Genomic DNA, 19,030 nt, shown 5'->3' on the forward strand with positions numbered 1-19,030 from the left:
TGGTAGGAAAAGCCATGTGAGTGAATGACAGAGCCGAGAGAGTTGGTGTACAGAGAGAAGAGGAGGGGACCCAGGACGGAACCTTGAGGGACCCCAGTAGTGAGAGGAAAAGGTTCAGACACAGATCCTCTCCAAGTTACCCGGTAAGTGCGGTCGTTGAGGTAGGATGAGAGCCGGGAGAGAGCAGAGCCTGAGACACCCAGGTCCTGAAGGGAGGAAATAAGAATCTGTTGGTTCACTGTGTCAAATGTACACAGTGCCTTCAGTTTCTGCTTCACCTGTTTAATGGACAGATTTCCAGATTCTTAGTGGTGAAGAATGTTTGGTATAGTGATTGAATCTCTGCTGCTGCTGCAATGGAGAGGGCACAGATAGATTACATTGTCAAAAATAAGTATTTGATGTTCTTCTTGACGGTGATGCTGTTCACTTGTTACGTGTGTTTTATCCTTGTTGCAGATTGGACCGGAGACGGCTGTCTAATTCTTGTGGTAGCTGCTGCTCTTTTTTTGTGCTGAGTATTCTTGCAAGACATTGCTGTAAATCTCACCTAAGCTTTTTTAATTGGTCGGTGGGATCTTTGTTGTACACACTGTAAATATCTTCTAAAATCGGCCCTGTCCAGTTTTTAAGCGTGGTCCATGGTTGAATCTGTCCTTAAGGCGAGCTGGTTGCCTGGATGGGCGAGATACACTCTTTGTTGGCTCTTCTCTTCTTTATGTTAGGAAGGCAAGTAACGTCACTTTTCTTTTTGTTATTGTGGTAATTTCCTGGACCCATTTATAGATATAGGTTTGTTTGTGGTTTTCTTCATGCTTAATCAGAAACCTATTTCGACTGTGATGAGTAAATCAATTTAGTTGGACTGCAATCTGCTGTGGCTCTTGTCATCCTTGGCAGTGGGTGAAGAGGGGGAGTCATTTTTCTAATAACATGCTCCGGTTCCCCCTCGACCCAGGAATGATACATTACACCTATGGGTGGCTATGATTTTTATCAGTACAGTCTGACAGTGCTTAAATACATGCAACTATTCCTGGTCTTCTTTCTTCCCTCTCCCACATTTTTCTCCTTCCAATCCAACTGGGCAGATGGCTGCCAATCCCAAGTCTGGTTCTGATGGTTTCTTTTTCCTTTAACAAAGGGAGTTTTTTTCTCTCATTCTTGCTCTGTTAAGGGTCTTAATATAATGTATGTTTTGGTTTGGCAGATTGAATAGAATTTTGGAGATAAACTGGCCCCAGCCCTCTCTCTGGGGCACATGTCTGACGGGTCCGTATAGTGTGGAGAAGCTGTTCTGGGTTATGGAAACAGGACAAATGATTGGCCCCCATGAGAGTCGACCCTTGTAAAATTCCATTTCTGTTGACAAAACATGCCTCCTATGCCCCCCTGTGCGAGCCACGCTGCAGCATCTTTCTCAAAAAATGCTCTCTTCACTTCAGACATGTTTTTCAAGACTCTTTCCCAAACAAACGCAGCATAAGAGACAGAGGAATGTCTCTAGGACGGACGGCTGTCCTGTCTGTGGGGATCAAGGCAAACAGATTCTTCTCTGCGGTGCAGCTGCAACTTGCATTCATAGATTCATATGGTCTCGAGCAGCACAGAGTTGCCTGGAGACTCTCACCAGGTTTCTGCCACACTGACCAGGAGCTACAGAGCAGTCAAATGTTCCTCTTAGGATAGAAGTGCTCTATATATCATCTGATTCTAAGATCATTTTAAGCCCTATCAAGCTTTACATCCAAAGATAGCATTATTCTTTAATTCTACCAAATACTAATACAAAATTCTCATAGTAGAAAGACCATCTCACAATGTAACATCCTACATCTACCAACCAACCAATTAGGAATGTAGCCTGACATGATACACTGAATGAACAATGTATCCATTTATGACTGGGTCCATATTCTCCACCTCCTCTTTTATTTCCTTTAATACGCATTAAATACCATGACTGCAGGGATTTGTTTCTTCTATATTGACACTCATAGAGCATACAATCTAATTCCATGTTGCAAAATGTGGCTAGCAATAAATTTGCAGATTCTGAAAGTCTGTAGGCAACTTTATTGTTGTTATGCTTATTGTTTTCTTTTATCCTCATTTGTTGGATCCTTTACAGCGGTTTATTCTGATATTTAAAGTCTGTTCAGCACTTTGGCCCACTTCAGTTTGCTGAAACAGCAAATATTTGTATTATTCTTGGGAGGACAGTCTCTATTTTGTTCCATTTTTTACCCCCTCTTGCCCTAAACCTCCCACCCAATCCACACCTACTGTCCTTTGTAGATTGTATTTACCGCTTATCATACAGTGTACAAGACCACAAAACAAATTAGTTTTAAGGATCGTTTTAACACACGTCTGAAAGAGGGATTTCTGGATCTTTGGCGATTGCCTTGTAGCCTCTGGAGTTGTCATTAAACAAACACTGCATCCCAAAAAATCTTGGAAAATGCTTTAAACCTGGGATATCAACACATATTCAAATGAATGTATAATGTGCAAGTGTTGCAAGTATTACTGAGAACATCTTATATCATGTGGAACCCTGTTGGGGTGTTACTGTGTAGGTTCTTGTTAAATCTCTGCTCACAGCACCTCACCCTGTCCCTGCTTGAATCAAACAGCTGGAGTAGAGTCTTCATTGTGCATGGAGAGTCTGTCAGATGAGATTACTGAAGCCCAGACTAAATGAATTATTTTAGGACTAGCTCCTAATGTGCTTATTCAGTGGAGAAGACTCAGTGTCTTAAACCTCAGGAAACCAAAGTTGTATTAAAGTAAGAACAGTGTTGCACAGTTTATACTGCTCTTGTTCATTCAGTTTTTTCCATCACATCATGAAACAGGAAAAAAGTATCCTGTCTTGTCCCAGAGTCGTAAATGCTGAGCCCATTGGCCCCCAGAGGCCCTGATAAACACGGTCTCTCGTGTGGGGGGGACTCAACAACAGCTAAGTAGGACACAGTAAGAATCCACATATGGGTCATTACACAAGCAGCTGCATCACCATCTGAGAGCCATGGTGACCTGAATGGGGCCGTTTTCTTTGGGACAGTTAGTGGGGGGGCTTCAAGGAAAACAGTGAGGCCTGTAAATTATCAAGAGTAACCCAGACATCCAAAAAGAACTGCTTTTGAGCTTTTCAAGTACAAATTTACAATGTTTGAGAAACTGTTCACGTCCTTTTGGGATTCAGTGGGAGGTTCTGTAAATTTGGAATAACATTTAAAAGGTCATGCAAATCACAAACCAAAAGGGCTACAAGCATATTGTAATATCCTGTAGCGATTTCTGGGCCATGAAACAATTAAGAACATACAAATGATGATGGGTCACTAACTCAAGTGAAGAAGGTATCGACAGTGATTGTTAGGCATAGCAGACTGCACAGAAAGACCTGTGCCTCAAAATGAAGCAAATAACCAGTTAATGTATATTTCATTCCAATTCTTACTTTTGGTCATGGCATTTAGGTAATAGTCAAAAAAATATGATCTTGGAACAAGCAGACAAAAGGGCAACCTTGGTGGCTGGGCTAGCCCAAAGGAGCTCAGACATCTGGAAGGAGCTGAGAGTAGCACCACCTCTGATTGAAACAGACCAGCTCAGATGGTTTGGACCTCCTGGGTTCCTCTCTGCAGGACGTAGCCGGACTGAATGATGTCTGAGCTACCTGGATAAGATGGATGGATCTGATGCTGATATTCTTACGATGTTGATTAAACAGGTCCTGGGTCTGTTCACATTGTAAGATACATATCAGCTGACGTTCGCCATCCTGCATTAATCAGTTACCTGTTCTCTGGAGATGCCAGGGAACAAAAGATCCATGTATATACAGGTGCATCTCAATAAATTAGAATATCATGGAAAAGTTTGTTTATTTCCATAATTAAATTCAAAAAGTGAAAATCATATATTAGATAGATTCATTACACACAGAGTGAAATATTTCAAGCGTTTATTTCTTTTAATTTTGATGATTATGGCTTACAGCTAATGAAAACCCAAAATTCAGTATCTCCGAAAATTAGAATATTGTGAAAAAGTTCAATATTGTAGACTCACGATGTCCCACTCTAATCAGCTAATTAACTCAAATCACCTGCAAAGGTTTCCTGAGCCTTTAAATGGTCTCTAAGGCTGGTTCAGTAGGATACACAATCATGGGGAAGACTGCTGACTTGACAGTTGTCCAGAAGACAGTCACTGACACCCTCCACAAGGAGGGTAAGCCACAAAAGGTCATTGCTAAAGACGCTGGCTGTTCACGGAGTGCTGTATCCAAGCATATTCATAGAAAGTTGAGTGGAAGGAAAAAGTGTGGTAGAAAAAGGTGCACAAAAGGTGCACAAGCAACAGGAACACTAATAGCTGTGCCATGTCTCCCCTGAGTATGATATCTCCATTCTTTCTGCTGCTGTGGTTAGAAAACATATTAAGCATTACAGAAAGATATAGTAGTAAGTCACAGAAATCAGAACAGCAAAAAAATTTGGCCCCAGATTACCTGAATTCACCCCATGTATGTTTTTAACAATTTGATGTATTGATCCCAGGATACATTAAAGAGTGTGTGAAAGTATGATAAGATCCCCTGGTCTCCCTCTACTCAGACAGCCAGTCACCTCTCATTTCAGAGGTTAAAAAACTTCTGAAAATAAATATTTATAGATGTTGAAAATTTTAATGAGGAAGAAGTGTTTCTTTTCAAGAATTGTGAGTCAAGTTATTAAAAGTCCATGATGTTTTTGGGGGACATTTGTGATTTAGTTTTTCTAATCATAAACTCAAGTTATTTATTTGTAAGACCTAAATAATTGTATTTCACTCAATGGCTGCTTTGCCCTAAAACTGTTGTTATACACAAAAGACCAAATGTCCTTCCTCTTAAAATGACGGAACTCCAGGAATGGTCCGCACTCGGATAGATGTGGGCCACTTCAGGCAATGCTGCTGCACTTCTGACTTCTCATGGCCAGGACTAAATGGATATGAGCCTTAAGTGGCCCACTTATAACACAGCAAATGTGGCCCAAATATCCCAAAACAAATGTAGCCTCTTTTGGAGGTGCTCTAGGCAAGATGTGATCTGGATGTGAACCTAAGCGTGGCCCATGTGGTAAATGGTGAATATGGCCCAAATAACACAGAACTTATTTCCTTTGGCTCCATTGGTCGACATGTTACTTGTGGCCCAGATCTGGCAAAGTGTGGAAAAAGTCATGTGGGCCAAATGCCTCCTCTGCTTCAATAACAGTGTTTGTTTTCTTAGATTTCGAAACACTGTCTTTATGTTGATGTTGTTTCTTTAGATGCCTATTGCATGTAAGATCAAAGATTTTTATTTCATTTTTAAAACGCAATTAACAGCGCCCTCATCCTGGCGCCGGGCCTGATGTGAAGTTATTCAGTAACGCCAAACTAATCGCATTACTGAGGACCCACCTCCTGGCAGTCGGGGGCCACGCTGCAGCCGCGGTGCGAGTATATAAAAGCAGCCAGAGCGCGCGGCTACGGCACACACCTCCACGGACCGCGCATTGATCCGCTGCCTGTAATCATCCACACTGACCCTGCTCAGCTCAGACCTGAACACGACCACAGGACTTAACCATGGAGAAAGACGCAAGACCCAGCTGGGACAACCCCCTGCAGTTTCTGCTGGCCTGTGTGTCTTACGCAGTGGGACTGGGAAACGTGTGGCGGTTTCCATACCTGTGCCAAATGCACGGTGGAGGTGAGTGACCGATTCCACAGTGGACACCACTCTGGCTCCATGCGTTATAAACAAAGTGTATCTGATTGATTTCCATTCAAACCAGAGGGGCCGTGTTCGCCTCCAACATGCTCGATCCTGATGTGACACATCTGGCCCTGGATAGTCTTCTTTTAGGTCTTGTCTGACTCTTCGTGTCAGTGTAAACAATGTTCAGAGACATATAAACAGGGCTGGGAAAAGAGCATTTGATAAATAAATAGCCTAAATAAATAAGAGTTATTCTGAAAAATCTTAACCACTGCTTCACTGACGTCATGCCAATAATCTGAGTCATGCAGGTGGGCTGTCTCTGGTGGTTAATATCCAAACGAATCCTTATCACACTGAATGAGCTATTGTTAAACACTCAGAGTTCAAACTGGCAATAACTAACTGCAGTTCAAAATAAGGAAGCATCAGCAAAGATGTATACAGTGTAAAAACCATATTCACAGACAAAGTTAAAATAACACAAATACGGTCTAGTCAAGGTCAACACAAAAATGGATAGAGGCTAAGAGACAAACTAAAAGGAACTTGGCGGAAAACAATAGTTTACCAATAGAAAGGATTCAATAAGATAGATAGACAGACTGTGGTGCAGAGAACTCACACTGCACATATATATTATTCAAAGGTAGATGTTATGTAGGAACATAATACAATAACATGCTGTAATTAAAATCAAGCAGGTACACAATTTCAGGTAAACGTTTGTTCACCACAAAAACATTCATTATCATTGAGAGTTTTTTACACTAATAAGTGTTTAACTTTTACAGAACAGGTGTGAAAAGGTGTAAACGTCATGATTTGCTCCTTTAAAGGACTTCTTGAAATTCTCTGTTTAGTCTGATTTTGGTTTGTATGTCTTTTGAAAGACATCTGAATAATCTTTGTGAAACTCAGTGCTGGACTTGTTATGTTTCCTATAAAGAAAAAATTGAGCCTTATGCAAGAATATTTTAATATTTCCTTAATCTTTCTTACATTTGTTCATATGGTGAGTTTGCACACACATGCCACGTCAGATTCAGCAAACGGTTCAAACTTCAGATAAGAGTGTAAATAATCTGAGAAAATGCCACCTGTACATAGTGGAACAAAAGTGCACGAGGATAGCAAATTAGCATTATCAGCACCCAAATAATACCATATAAGGTCATACTTCCTGCCCCATATGGCAGAAGTGTTCATTCATGGAAACGGTATCAAAGAGTAAAAAGAAAAACGAGTTGATGATTGAATTCCTGCTTTCAGAGACCCAGCTAGGAGAGATTGTAATTTTTAACAGCATCAGAAGTGGAATTAAGAGACTGACGAAAGCAGTGTTGTTGATGAAGAAGTGTCAAATGTTGGTCGCACTCTCACTGAAGTAAAGAAACAATAGTTTGTTATGAAAATAGCTTTAAAATCGAATGAATGCACTGGGAGGAGGTCAAGGTAAAGTCTCCATCAATGATATGGATAAAATATATATGTGCAACATATTCACATACAGGTGCATCTCAATGAATTAGAATATCATGGAAAAGTTCATTTATTTCGATAATTCAATTCAAAAAGTGAAACTCATATATTATATAGATTCATTACACACAGAGTGAAATATTTCAAGTGTTTATTACTTTTAATTTTGATGATTATGGCTTACAGCTAATGAAAACCCCAAATTCAGTATCTCAGAAAATTAGAATATTACATAAGACCAATAAAACAAAGGATTTTTAATACAGAAATGTCAGCCTACTGAAAAGTATGTTCATATATATATATATGCACTCAATACTTGGTCGGGGCTCCTTTGGCATGAATTACTGCATCAATGCGGCGTGGCATGGAGGCGATCAGCCTGTGGCACTGCTGAGGTGTTATGGAAGCCCATGGTTGCTTTGATAGTGGCCTTCAGCTCGTCTGCATTGTTGGGTCTGGTGTCTTTCATCTTCCTCTTGACAATACCCCATAGATTCTCTATGGTGTTCAGGTCAGGCGAGTTTGCTGGCCAATCCAGCACAGTGATACCATGGTCATTAAACCAGGTATTGGTACTTTTGGCAGTGTGGGCCAGTGCCAAGTCCTGCTGGAAAATGAAATCAGCATCTCCATAAACCTTTTCAGCGGAAGGAAGCATGAAGTGCTCTAACATTTCCTGGTAGATGGCTGCGTTGACTTTGGACTTGATAAAACACAGTGGACCCAGTCCTCCAACCTGAAGATCGGCAGTTCGATCCCCAGTCTTCCCCATCGGCATGCAAATTTTCTGCATGCAAATTTTCTGCATGCCGAAGTGTCCTTGTCCTTGGGCAAGATGCTGAACCCCAAATTGCCCCTCATAGAACAACAAAGTGCTGCTAATAGATGCACTGTATGAATGTATGAGTGGATGAATGTAAAAAACTGTACTGTAAAGAGCTTTGAGTGGTCATCAAGACTAGAAAAGTGCTATATAAATACAAAACCATTTACCCCCACCAGCAGATGACATGGCTCCCCAAATCATCACTGACTGTAGAAACTTCAAGCAACTTGGATTCTGTGCCTCTCCAGACTCTGGGACCTTGATTTCCAAATGAAATGCAAAATTTACTTTCATCTGAAAAGAGGACTTTGGACCACTGAGCTCCAGTCCTTTTTCTCCTTAGCCCAGGTAACACGCTTCTGACGTTGTCTCTGGTTCAGGAGTGGCTTGACACGAGGAATGCGACAGTTGTAGCCCATGTCCTGGATACGTCTGTGCGTGGTGGCTCTTGACTCCAGCCTCAGTCCACTCCTTGTGAATCTCCCTCAAATTCTTGAATGGCCGTTGCTTCACAATCCTCTCAAGGCTGCGGTTATCCCTGTTGCTTGTGCACCTTTTTCTACCACACTTTTTCCTTCCACTCAACTTTCTATGAATATGCTTGGATACAGCACTCCGTGAACAGCCAGCATCTTTAGCAATGACCTTTTGTGGCTTACCCTCCTTGTGGAGGGTGTCAGTGACTGTCTTCTGGACAACTGTCAAGTCAGCAGTCTTCCCCATGATTGTGGATCCTACTGAACCAGCCTTAGAGGCCATTTAAAGGCTCAGGAAACCTTTGCAGGTGTTTTGAGTTAATTTTCTGATTCGAGTGGGACATCGTGAATCTACAATATTGAACTTTTTCACAATATTCAAATTTTCTGAGATACTGAATTTTGGGTTTTCATTAGCTGTAAGCCATAATCATCAAAATTAAAAGAAGTAAACGCTTGAAATATTTCACTCTGTGTGTAATGAATCTATATAAAATATGAGTTTCACTTTTTGAATTTAATTATCGAAATAAACGAACTTTTCCATGATATTCTAATTTATTGAGATGCACCTGTATGTGCTGGTTTGGGATCAGACAATTCGTTCACTGAAATATTATACAATATGCAGCACGTAATAATAATTTTTACAAAATTATAATTTGACTTCAGGCACCACGACACCAACTGTGGATTCTACCAGAGCACCAGTGCACTTATGACCCTGGTTGTATGGGCGCTCATGTCTTGTCTGCAGGTTGACTAGAGGTTTCATGAGTCAGGGAGTTTCAGCAATCCCCTGGAGAAAGTAGTGAATTTTAGACAAGTGATCTGAATGATTGCTGATCCATCTGATGGGGGTCTGCAGCATGTCAGCAACGTATCTGGGACATGTCTGTAACGTGTCTCTGAAGGGTTGGTCAGCCTCACTAATTGCGTCTTCTAAGAGTTCACACAGCAACTGATCGAGGGCTTTCGTCGGCTTCTTGCAAAATTCGTCAACGACTTGCAATCGGACTGAAAATCATGTTGTGTGAACTAGCTTGACCTCTAAAATGTAACCAGTAACAAGTAACTTAAAATATTACATGAAACATAAAGAATATAACAAGTAACGTGTACCAGTAACATGTAACATGGTCGTCTACTAGCTAGTTTGGCTTCAACTGGTAAAACAGAACTAACAACATAGTTACTTAGTAAAAGCTCTTCATAATAAAGTGGAAGTAAACAATGATCAGCGATCATGGTAGTTGAGGAAAAAGTTAGTTGGGAAAACACTCACAGAAAAAAACTCATCCTGATGCAGTTTTGTGAATGAAATATAGCTCTGTGAACATGGTGAACAGTTAACTGATGCACAGCCTAAACCGTTTTACTTTCTCCTCCGTTTTCCTCCTCCAATTCCCAGATGTCATGAATTTAGTGTTTAAATATACATTTACTACCATTAATGCAATATCTTATTTCAACTGAAACACTTTATGATGTTGCTTCACTATATTTTAATCATGTGATTATGATGAAAATGTGTAGATAGGCTGTGTAATTACCTTATTTCGACTGAAACGGCATATCTGTCCATCTCCAGGGGGGTTCTTGATTCCATATCTTATCATGCTGATTCTGGAGGGCGTGCCCTTATTCTGCTTAGAGCTTGCCATCGGTCAGAAGATGCGTCTTGGAAGCATCGGGGCGTGGACTGCCATCAACCCTTATTTGGGAGGAGTGGGTAAGTGCTGATTGAAGTGGCAGTTGGAGTGTAAAGATTCTGAAACTAAGTGAAAAATGAACAGAGATCTCCTCACCTCGACCTGCTGCCACTGCTGCAGCCTGTTGAGCCCTCATTCCTTTAATAATGGACTCATTTTCACGTTTAACAATATAACACATGTAAATCCAGAAATTCTAATTCTAGTTAAAGTTAGTTAAAGCTGTATTACACATGACTATTTCCATCATAATGGATGGATCGCACCTGTGGTAAAAGATAGGCTAGTGTATTTAGCTCGATATGGATAGTTGCCCTTAGATTGACCCCCAGGGTAAGGAAGCAAACGTGAGGGAGTGCTTCATCCTTTCCAGACGTCTCCATTTGTCCAAAGTCCACAGCCCCAGAGCTTTCAAACTAAAATCGCATCAGGAGCATTTTCAGACTTCTAGGTTTTACACACTCTGGAGTTTTGTGGACAGGAGATGGAAATTAGCCAAAATTATGCATTTTCTAACTGAAAAGGATGTAGCCTCTGTCATAGCGCTTCAACCCACAAGAACAAACTGACTTCGAAGCATTATGGGTTAAGAGGTGGACATAGAATGTGTAAAATGGCACCGATTTTATATAACAACAGTATAATAATTTGTTTTCTTTTTAGGTCTTGCTAGTGTTGTGACATCCACGTATCTGTGTCTCTATTACAACATCATCAATGCCTGGAGTTTCTGGTACCTCTTTAATTCATTCCAAGTGAGCTGCTAATTAACAAACAACTTTTCAATGTTTACAACATGTCGGGTCGACATTGGTTTGTAAAATTCTTCTGTGTTCATATCTAACCCAGTCAGTCCTGCCCTGGGCAGACTGTCCCATCAATGCCAACGGAACAGGATACATAGAGGAGTGTGAGAGGGCTACACCCACCCAGTACTTCTTCTACAGGGAAACACTGGATATTTCTTCTTCTATTGAAGTGAATGGAGGCATTCAGACAAGCCAGGCATTGTTACTTCTGCTTGCCTGGGTGATTTCTTACCTGTTTATAATCCGAGGAGTAAAGTCAACTGGAAAGGTAAGAGAACCCAGAGGTGCTCACACACACACACACACACACACACACACACACACACACACACACACACCTCATTGTACAATGTCGACTTTAGTTTGCCAGTTATGACTGATGACATTTAAGTAGTAACACTTGAAAAATCAAGGACTGGGAATATGATGAGAAACACTGGCAACAAAATTATGAATAATTATCAATATTCCTTCAGATAGTAAAATAGCACAATTGTACTCTTCTGTGCTCATATCCAACCAGACCTGTACTTCATCTACATTATTATTGAAAACGCACTTGTTTGGTGTTGTTGCTAATAGTTCTTATGACATTTTATAATAGCAATGCTATTTTTGATTGATTAAGACAATGGAGAATAAGGTATGTTCATGTTACCAGTTTGAAGAATTTTACCACAAAGCAACTATGAAGACCTCGATCTCAAATGTCGAGGGATGGAACCTTAAATTATGACAATTATCAAAACTTCAACATAAGTCAAAACATGCCACCACGGTGCTACACCCATTCACTCCCGTATTTGAACTTTAACATTTGGCTCCATTCTCAGGTGGTGTACTTCACAGCCACATTTCCATATGTGGTCCTTTTTATCTACCTGATCTGGGGCTTCACTCTGCACGGTGCCGTAAATGGTGTCAAATATATGTTCACACCCAAGGTACGTTTGTGTTGTAGATTTGGCAGCAACAAAAACAAGGATAATGCTTATTCTTAGGTTGCATGAGGTGTCTGTGCATACTGTTGACATGATGCTAAGGAGTTTATCACCCCATTATATGAAGGGCCACTAAATTATATTTCTAAATGTGGTGGTATAGGTAAAACCACTGAGTGTAGTTTCTATCTCAAATACAACAGAGTATGGACCCACACAGCTCATGAATAATCAGCTTGAAGGTGTCACATTAGATTCCCATTCGAACCCTCTGCAGAACTATCAAATAAATGTGTTATGAATTGGCAAATGTATATATCCTAGAATGTGCTTGAATATATATCTTAGAAATATACCTGAAAATGTGACTCTGAATATCTGTGTGTGTGCCTGTGTCCATACATGATGTGCATCTGCTTTTAGATGGAACAGCTTGCCAACCCTACCACATGGATCAATGCGGCCACTCAGATCTTTTTCTCTCTGGGTTTGGGTTTTGGGTCACTCATAGCTTTCGCCAGCTACAACGAGTACAACAACAACTTTGAGCGCCAGGCCATCATGGTTTCCCTCATCAACAGTGGAACGTCCATTTTTGCCAGCACTGTCACCTTTGCCATCTATGGGTTCAAGGCCACATTCAACTATGAGAACTGTCTAGAGAGGTGTGTGTGTGTTTTTTATATGTGTGTGTGTATATATATATATATATATATATATATATATATATATATATATATATACACACACAACCTAAATGGCCTCTATGGCCTTGTATATATTTTATATATATGGTTGTGTGTATGGGTGTGTTTATAATCTGGATGCAAGGAGTGGCATTGGTAGAAGGCAAGCACAATGCATGAATTACATTTAGCTCTGACCTCACTTTGTTAAGACAGATAGGTTAGTTGGGACGTTGCCGCCTTGGACCGAGACCTGTGTTAGTGAGCTGAGCCGCACAGACTCGCCCCTCCTCCGACATTAGTTAGACTGCAGACACTGCAGGAGAGAACTAGTTGATGCTTCACATCACAGATCACTTTCACCCATTCACACACATTCATACTGTGCTTAATTCAAAGCACATTGTCTATAACTATGTCTGGATCACCTATGTTTTCTCACTAACTAACACTGATATGATACTAAATCACACTGAGGACTATTTAAGCTTATTTAATTAATTATTATTAATTATGACATTTTATGAAGTCAGTGTACTGTTCATGTAAGAGTCTGTTTCTTCGCTTTTCTAGGACACGCTGGCTGCTGCTGAATACCTTCGATCTAGCAGAGGACACCATCTCCATGGACACTGTCTTTGAGTGGATTGAGAAGCTGAATGCAACATACCCGCAGGAGTTTGCTGAGATCTCCAGCAAACTGCAAACGTGTGACCTGGAGAGTGAACTAGACAGTGTATGTTCCTCTTAATTACACTCTTCTTATATAAATATCTAAAGCACTTATATTTTTATTGTTTAACTTTTTAAAGAATTGGAAATATCAACTGCAGAATCACCAAAAACACAAAGTCTTCACTGAACATCTATGTAGTTTTACACAAATAATCAGTCCAATTCAAGCAAATAATACCAGAGTGAAATAGGGTGTAGACAAATATCAAATCCCACAACAAAGAGGCAAAGTTTTTTCTAACACAAAAGGGAAAGAGGATGAACAGACAATCTAGTTAGTGAATGTGGAAAACAGGAAAGTAGTAAATACAATGTTGTATAACAGAAAAGAAACAGAGGAAGGTTAAAGTGATTGGAAGCAGGTCTTAAAGATGATGGGATATTAGATATGTAAAAAAATTAATCTAATTAATTTGTGACTAATGTTTGACCTGACTGCTACTGCTCAGTTCAACAGGTGCAGACAACAATATTTGGCCATTTTTGTGATGTCAGCAGATCCATTTAGACACCTTCCAATCAAGCTTTAGACAAAGTGCTGCTGGTTTTACATAGTGTGTGAACACGTCTACAAAACATCATCAATGTAAACAGTAGCCTGACACATACTGTCGGAAACCATTTGCACTCTGCACGCACTTGCTTATCACACGTCTTTGAGCTGTTATCTTGTATAAGTCCATATAAAGTTATAGACATTAAACCATCAGCAGACCGAGGAACATAAATCAAGAGGTGCGGACTGATCTGTCCTTGTTTTCTATTCACACTTGGCAAAGAGCAATGGAACAATTTGAACTAATACATTCTGAGTAATGTTCCTTGGAGAAGCAATAGTCATGAATGCAGCAAATTCATGTCTGTTCTCTCAGGCTTTTTCAAGAGGCCATAGTCAAATCTTCCATTCCAGTCATCAATTGTCTCTTTCGTCTGTTTCAGGCAGTAGAGGGGCCAGGTCTGGCCTTCATCGTGTACAGCGAAGCTATTAAAAACATGCCTTTGCCTCAGCTGTGGTCTGTGCTGTATTTCTCCATGCTCCTGCTGTTGGGAATGGGCAGCATGCTGGGCAACATCACTGCCATCATCACCCCGCTTCGAGATTTCAAGGCCACGTCCTGCATGAGCACCGAGTTGTTTAACGGTAAGATCCAGGTTGATGTTGGCGGAAAATATAGTGTGATATTTTGGTATCCATATTGTATGTGGCACAAGAACAAGAGAGAAAAAACATGCTGTGACTCTGCACTACCCGTGAAGTAACCAGTCTGGCTCGGGCATTTTAGGAAATGCTGTTTTTGCCGTCAAACCCAAGTCAGAGTGAAATCTGGTTTCTTTCTTCAGGGTATAGAGCGCAGGTGTCTATTTTAATTTATCTCTATGAGTATGAGACTTTCCCATAAGTAGAACAGACAAATGTACGTATTATTGTGACCAATTAGAGGACAAACTTAAGTCCTTATTTCATTAAAGTAATCCATGTGTTGCAATGTGAATGTTTAAGCTTACTAATTATAATTCAATAGTTAACAGTGACTGAATTGTTGTGTTTTGCTCGCAGGTTTAGTGTGTACATTCTGTTTCCTGCTCGGCCTGGGCTTCACTACCACATCAGGGAGTTACTGGTTTACCATGTTCAATGATTACGGAGCCACTTTCTCGCTGCTGTTCGTTGTCCTCATTGAGGTCATCACCATTAGTTACATCTATGGAAGTAAAAGGTTTGTGTATTTGTGTGTAGTACAATAATATCCATATTTGTTGCCTTCAGTTCAGCTTAAGTTTTAGCTCAGATAGTGGCTTTTGCTATCTGCTTGTGTATAAAGTAATCAGCAATGCTCTTCTAAATTTTGCCAAATAATATTGGATTTGAATACATCATCTTCTCATTTTAGGTTTGAAAAAGACGTAGAGGATATGCTTGGTCATCGCCCAAACTTGTACTGGAGAATCATGTGGAAATTCGTCAGTCCCCTTCTCCTTATTACAATTTTCATCTTCTACATCGTCAACTATATCCAGGGAGGGACACCTACTTACCAAGCGTGGAACAAAGAGCTGGTAAGCTAAGGATTTTTCCCCTTTTTTTATGTTCATGTACAAATATCCAGGTTACTTCAATGGAAAGAATAGCCTGTAATAATAAACAGTGACAAGGTGAAGTTAGAATGAATATTAATTAAGTCCAAAGCAAATAATGAGACCAGAGAACTGCTGTTTGTTGGAAAAAAAATTTGCGCTCTTGTGCAGCGCACTCCAAAGTGTATAATGTCTGAAAAGCACAGTCTGGAAAAGAATTCAAACAAATATTAGATCTAATCTGGTTGGGCACACTGAGATTAGCTGGAGTTCAGAAACAGAAATGACAAGAGATGGTCAAAAAAACCTGGACATTATTAGTATCACACAGAAATATGAATTGTTCCATATCAGATCCTTAACAGGGACATGTGTGAATGGAAAGAAAGATGAAACTAATGACACAGACCAGAAGTCGGATGAATATGATAAAATGTTCATGATTATCTTAAAAAGTCTCCACCCCCTGTCTGGCCTAAGATAGAAAAATGTCCAGGAACAGCCGCCCATGTGACTTTCTTCAGCAGAAACAGACCAAATCTATTTAGTGGCAATGAGATGATTATTTGTATTTTCAGTTTGTCCAGGGCTTTAAAGTCAAATGTTTGCTGTCATTCTACTGTTGTTTTTTAAACTTTTTTAGAATGTGACAACTACGAATCAACCAATGTCTAGTCAGTTAAATGATAAAAAATCATTGTAGGCTACATGAGAACCAACAGTAAAGGTTTACTGCCAACTGAGACCTGCTTGTTTGGAGTCAGCTGAAAGGGACTTACAGAGGCTGTGCTCAAACGAAACTCTTTCTTAATACTCAGACAAAAAGCTCTGTTATGGGAATTTCCAGAGACATAAAAGGTTGAAAAGTGCAAAGAGCATTAGGTCAGACTTGATGTTACACAACACAAGATCCCCTCCAGGTTATTCAAGGTTGTGTGCACTCACCATCGGTAAATGATGACAGTGATGGCCTTGATTGCTTTCGTGGCACTTTAGGAAGCTTCAATATAGTGCATTAAGAGATACAAAGCTCTAGGTCGGTTATAAAGACAAAAAGACAGCTGAGCTACGTCCAGGGATCATCTCAAGTTGTTTCTCAGCATCCATCACTGATCTGTGTCAGTCCGATATATCATGAAATCAAAATAATTCAATAATCAGAAGCCATGAAAATTGCCCTGCATTTGTGATAACAGGGTTTAACACAGATGCATTTTAGTGCCAGCTAGACTGATGACAGATTAACATGTGAAGGCAGTTGTTAACTGTACCTGTGGTTTCATCAGGGTAAGTCCGAGGTAACAGAGTATCCGGTCTTTGGTCAAGTCTTCATCGGACTGCTGCTGCTGTCGTCAACGAGCTGTGTTCCCCTCACAGCTGTCTACGTCTACTGCAGGAAGAGGAAACATGGACACCATCAGAGGGAGCGTACTGTAAGCACAGTGTGTGATTAGGGGCCACACCATCTCTGAACACAGCAGCAGAACACCATTGATCTGCTAACACATGAAGGGACAGTGGCACACAATCAGTGCTCATTTGTGTTTTCTTTCCTTTATTTCTCGACTTTCACCACAATTTGCATTGCTGAGAGCATTTTTGATCTCCTCTATTCCTGTCAGACGACTTCTTTTAAGTGTGGACAGTACAAATACCCCTTGAAAATGGAAACAGAACAACTGGAGGCATGGGCAATAAACCCAGAAGAAGGCATCAAATAAATCTGCTCCTTAAGATAAAGAAAACTGGGTATCTGGTAAATGAGCGGTATTTATATAGCACATAACAGCCGCTCAAAGTGCAGTATGAGTCACATTTACATAAATTCTTCTGTCAAGTGACATTGATTGTATAACTTCCTCCAGTATTAAAGTCAGACTGTGCCAGTCAGTTTTCAACACTGGAAGCGATTCCAGCTCATCACATTCCACAGAGCAGGAAGAATTCCTCGCTCAGCCTCTGCTAGTCCACGGCGTAACAGTGGAATATGTTCATTAGTGTAGATAGAGTTTGTTTGATTCTTCAACATTTATGGCAAATGTAGCTGTAATTCACTGTATCATATGACACTAGTTTACTAAATGGTCTTAATATGATGGATGATTGTATGTAGATAAGTATCGTGTTCCATTGTGATATCTAGGGTTTGAGTACAGTAGATATTTGATGTTTTAAATCATGTTTAACAGCTAACCTCAAATATGAATGTCTCTTATCAGTGGGGTCAAGCCAAACACGTTTTTTGTTGAAATATAAAACCCCACAATGGGATTTTAATCCAGCGAGAGGATTACAGAGGGTCCAGCTCTGCTGCCACTGGCACCATTTTGTTTCTCAAATGGATTTTGAAGCATGAGAGAAGGAGAAGCTCAGTTCACACCACACTGGCTGAATGTTTTCACTTGTCTTTAGAATATATGCTGGACTAAAAGATTAAGAGCACCTTGCTTGTATTGAGTTGTCTATATAGTAAGCACATTTATGTTTTCTCTTTGTAAGAACTCTCTTTGTACAAATGACCTGTTTTACTATGTTAAATATTTTGGATAAGTAGTTTTTATATCTGTAATCTATCTATAAAGGGCTGATATCTGCTTTCATATCCTCTCTATAAGAGTAAAACCGAGCACTTGTATTAACCAGTAGAGGAGCTTCTGTGCCAAATATAAACCAAATACTGAAATATTTGCTTTGTACACCCTCAAACATGTAAACTGTGTACATATTGTAGATACGTCTTCAAACTATCTTATGAATACTCAATAAATGTGACTTTTGCTTTTTTCTGTTTGAACAGAGTTAAAACCCTATCATTCAATTGTTAACATAAACATAACCGGTAATCAATAGTATTTTATATCGTTATCCGTCTTTATCATAGTGACGACTATTGGATGGTGGCCAATTTATAAGTCAACCTGTAGTCTGTGTGTGCATCAAGGTTTAGTTGTTATCACAGGATTGAAGTATGGAACTTTGGTCACATGCTAAAGGTGGTTTCATAAGGGGGGGGGGTTTAAACCAATAGCCTTTAAACAAATTGAAAAGCTTCTACCATCATCAGAACATCCACCTACATATCCAGTTGAGAGCAGGAAGATGATGTTAAGCTACAGTTGTACAGTAAGCTGCAGGAAGCGCTCACACAGAAATCAACCTTTAACCGCCACTTTATCTGAGAGTCTGGAACTGTTAAAATGCCACTGCCAGAGGATCTCAAGGTGCGAGCAGGGTTGTATGGAGCTAACAGATCAACGACACCATGAGGAGTCAGACCATGAAGTGCTTTATAAGTAATTAAAAAATCCATTCTAAAACGTACTGGAAGCCAGTTTAAAGAGCCTTAAATCGGGACGATGTGTTTCATCCTGTTTACTCTGGTTAAAAACCTGGCAGCTGTGGTTTGTACAGCCTGAGACATCGACGTAGAGGCCGTCAAACCAGATTGTGGAAAAGGTGAGTCTGTGTTTTCAATGATTCCTGTGTAGAACTGGAGGAGGAAGTTATTCTCTTAAGAAAA

At 40.1% G+C, this 19,030-nt stretch overlaps 1 protein-coding gene across 1 annotated transcript; it reads left to right on the top strand.

Annotated features, from left to right (window-relative positions):
• Positions 1 to 5,512: 5,512 nt before the first annotated feature.
• LOC117777272 (sodium- and chloride-dependent transporter XTRP3A-like) lies at positions 5,513 to 17,411 on the top strand. The gene is made up of 11 exons (XM_034611940.1): positions 5,513 to 5,755; positions 10,143 to 10,283; positions 10,927 to 11,018; positions 11,113 to 11,340; positions 11,906 to 12,016; positions 12,437 to 12,678; positions 13,273 to 13,435; positions 14,374 to 14,575; positions 14,993 to 15,152; positions 15,327 to 15,492; positions 16,797 to 17,411. Exons 1-11 carry the CDS (start codon positions 5,632 to 5,634, stop codon positions 16,962 to 16,964), a joined length of 1,797 nt encoding a protein of 598 aa, XP_034467831.1. The 5' UTR covers positions 5,513 to 5,631; the 3' UTR covers positions 16,965 to 17,411.
• Positions 17,412 to 19,030: the final 1,619 nt, after the last annotated feature.

The sequence above is a fragment of the Hippoglossus hippoglossus genome, chromosome 16 (genome assembly GCF_009819705.1).
Source record: "Hippoglossus hippoglossus isolate fHipHip1 chromosome 16, fHipHip1.pri, whole genome shotgun sequence".
Lineage (NCBI taxonomy): Eukaryota > Metazoa > Chordata > Actinopteri > Pleuronectiformes > Pleuronectidae > Hippoglossus > Hippoglossus hippoglossus.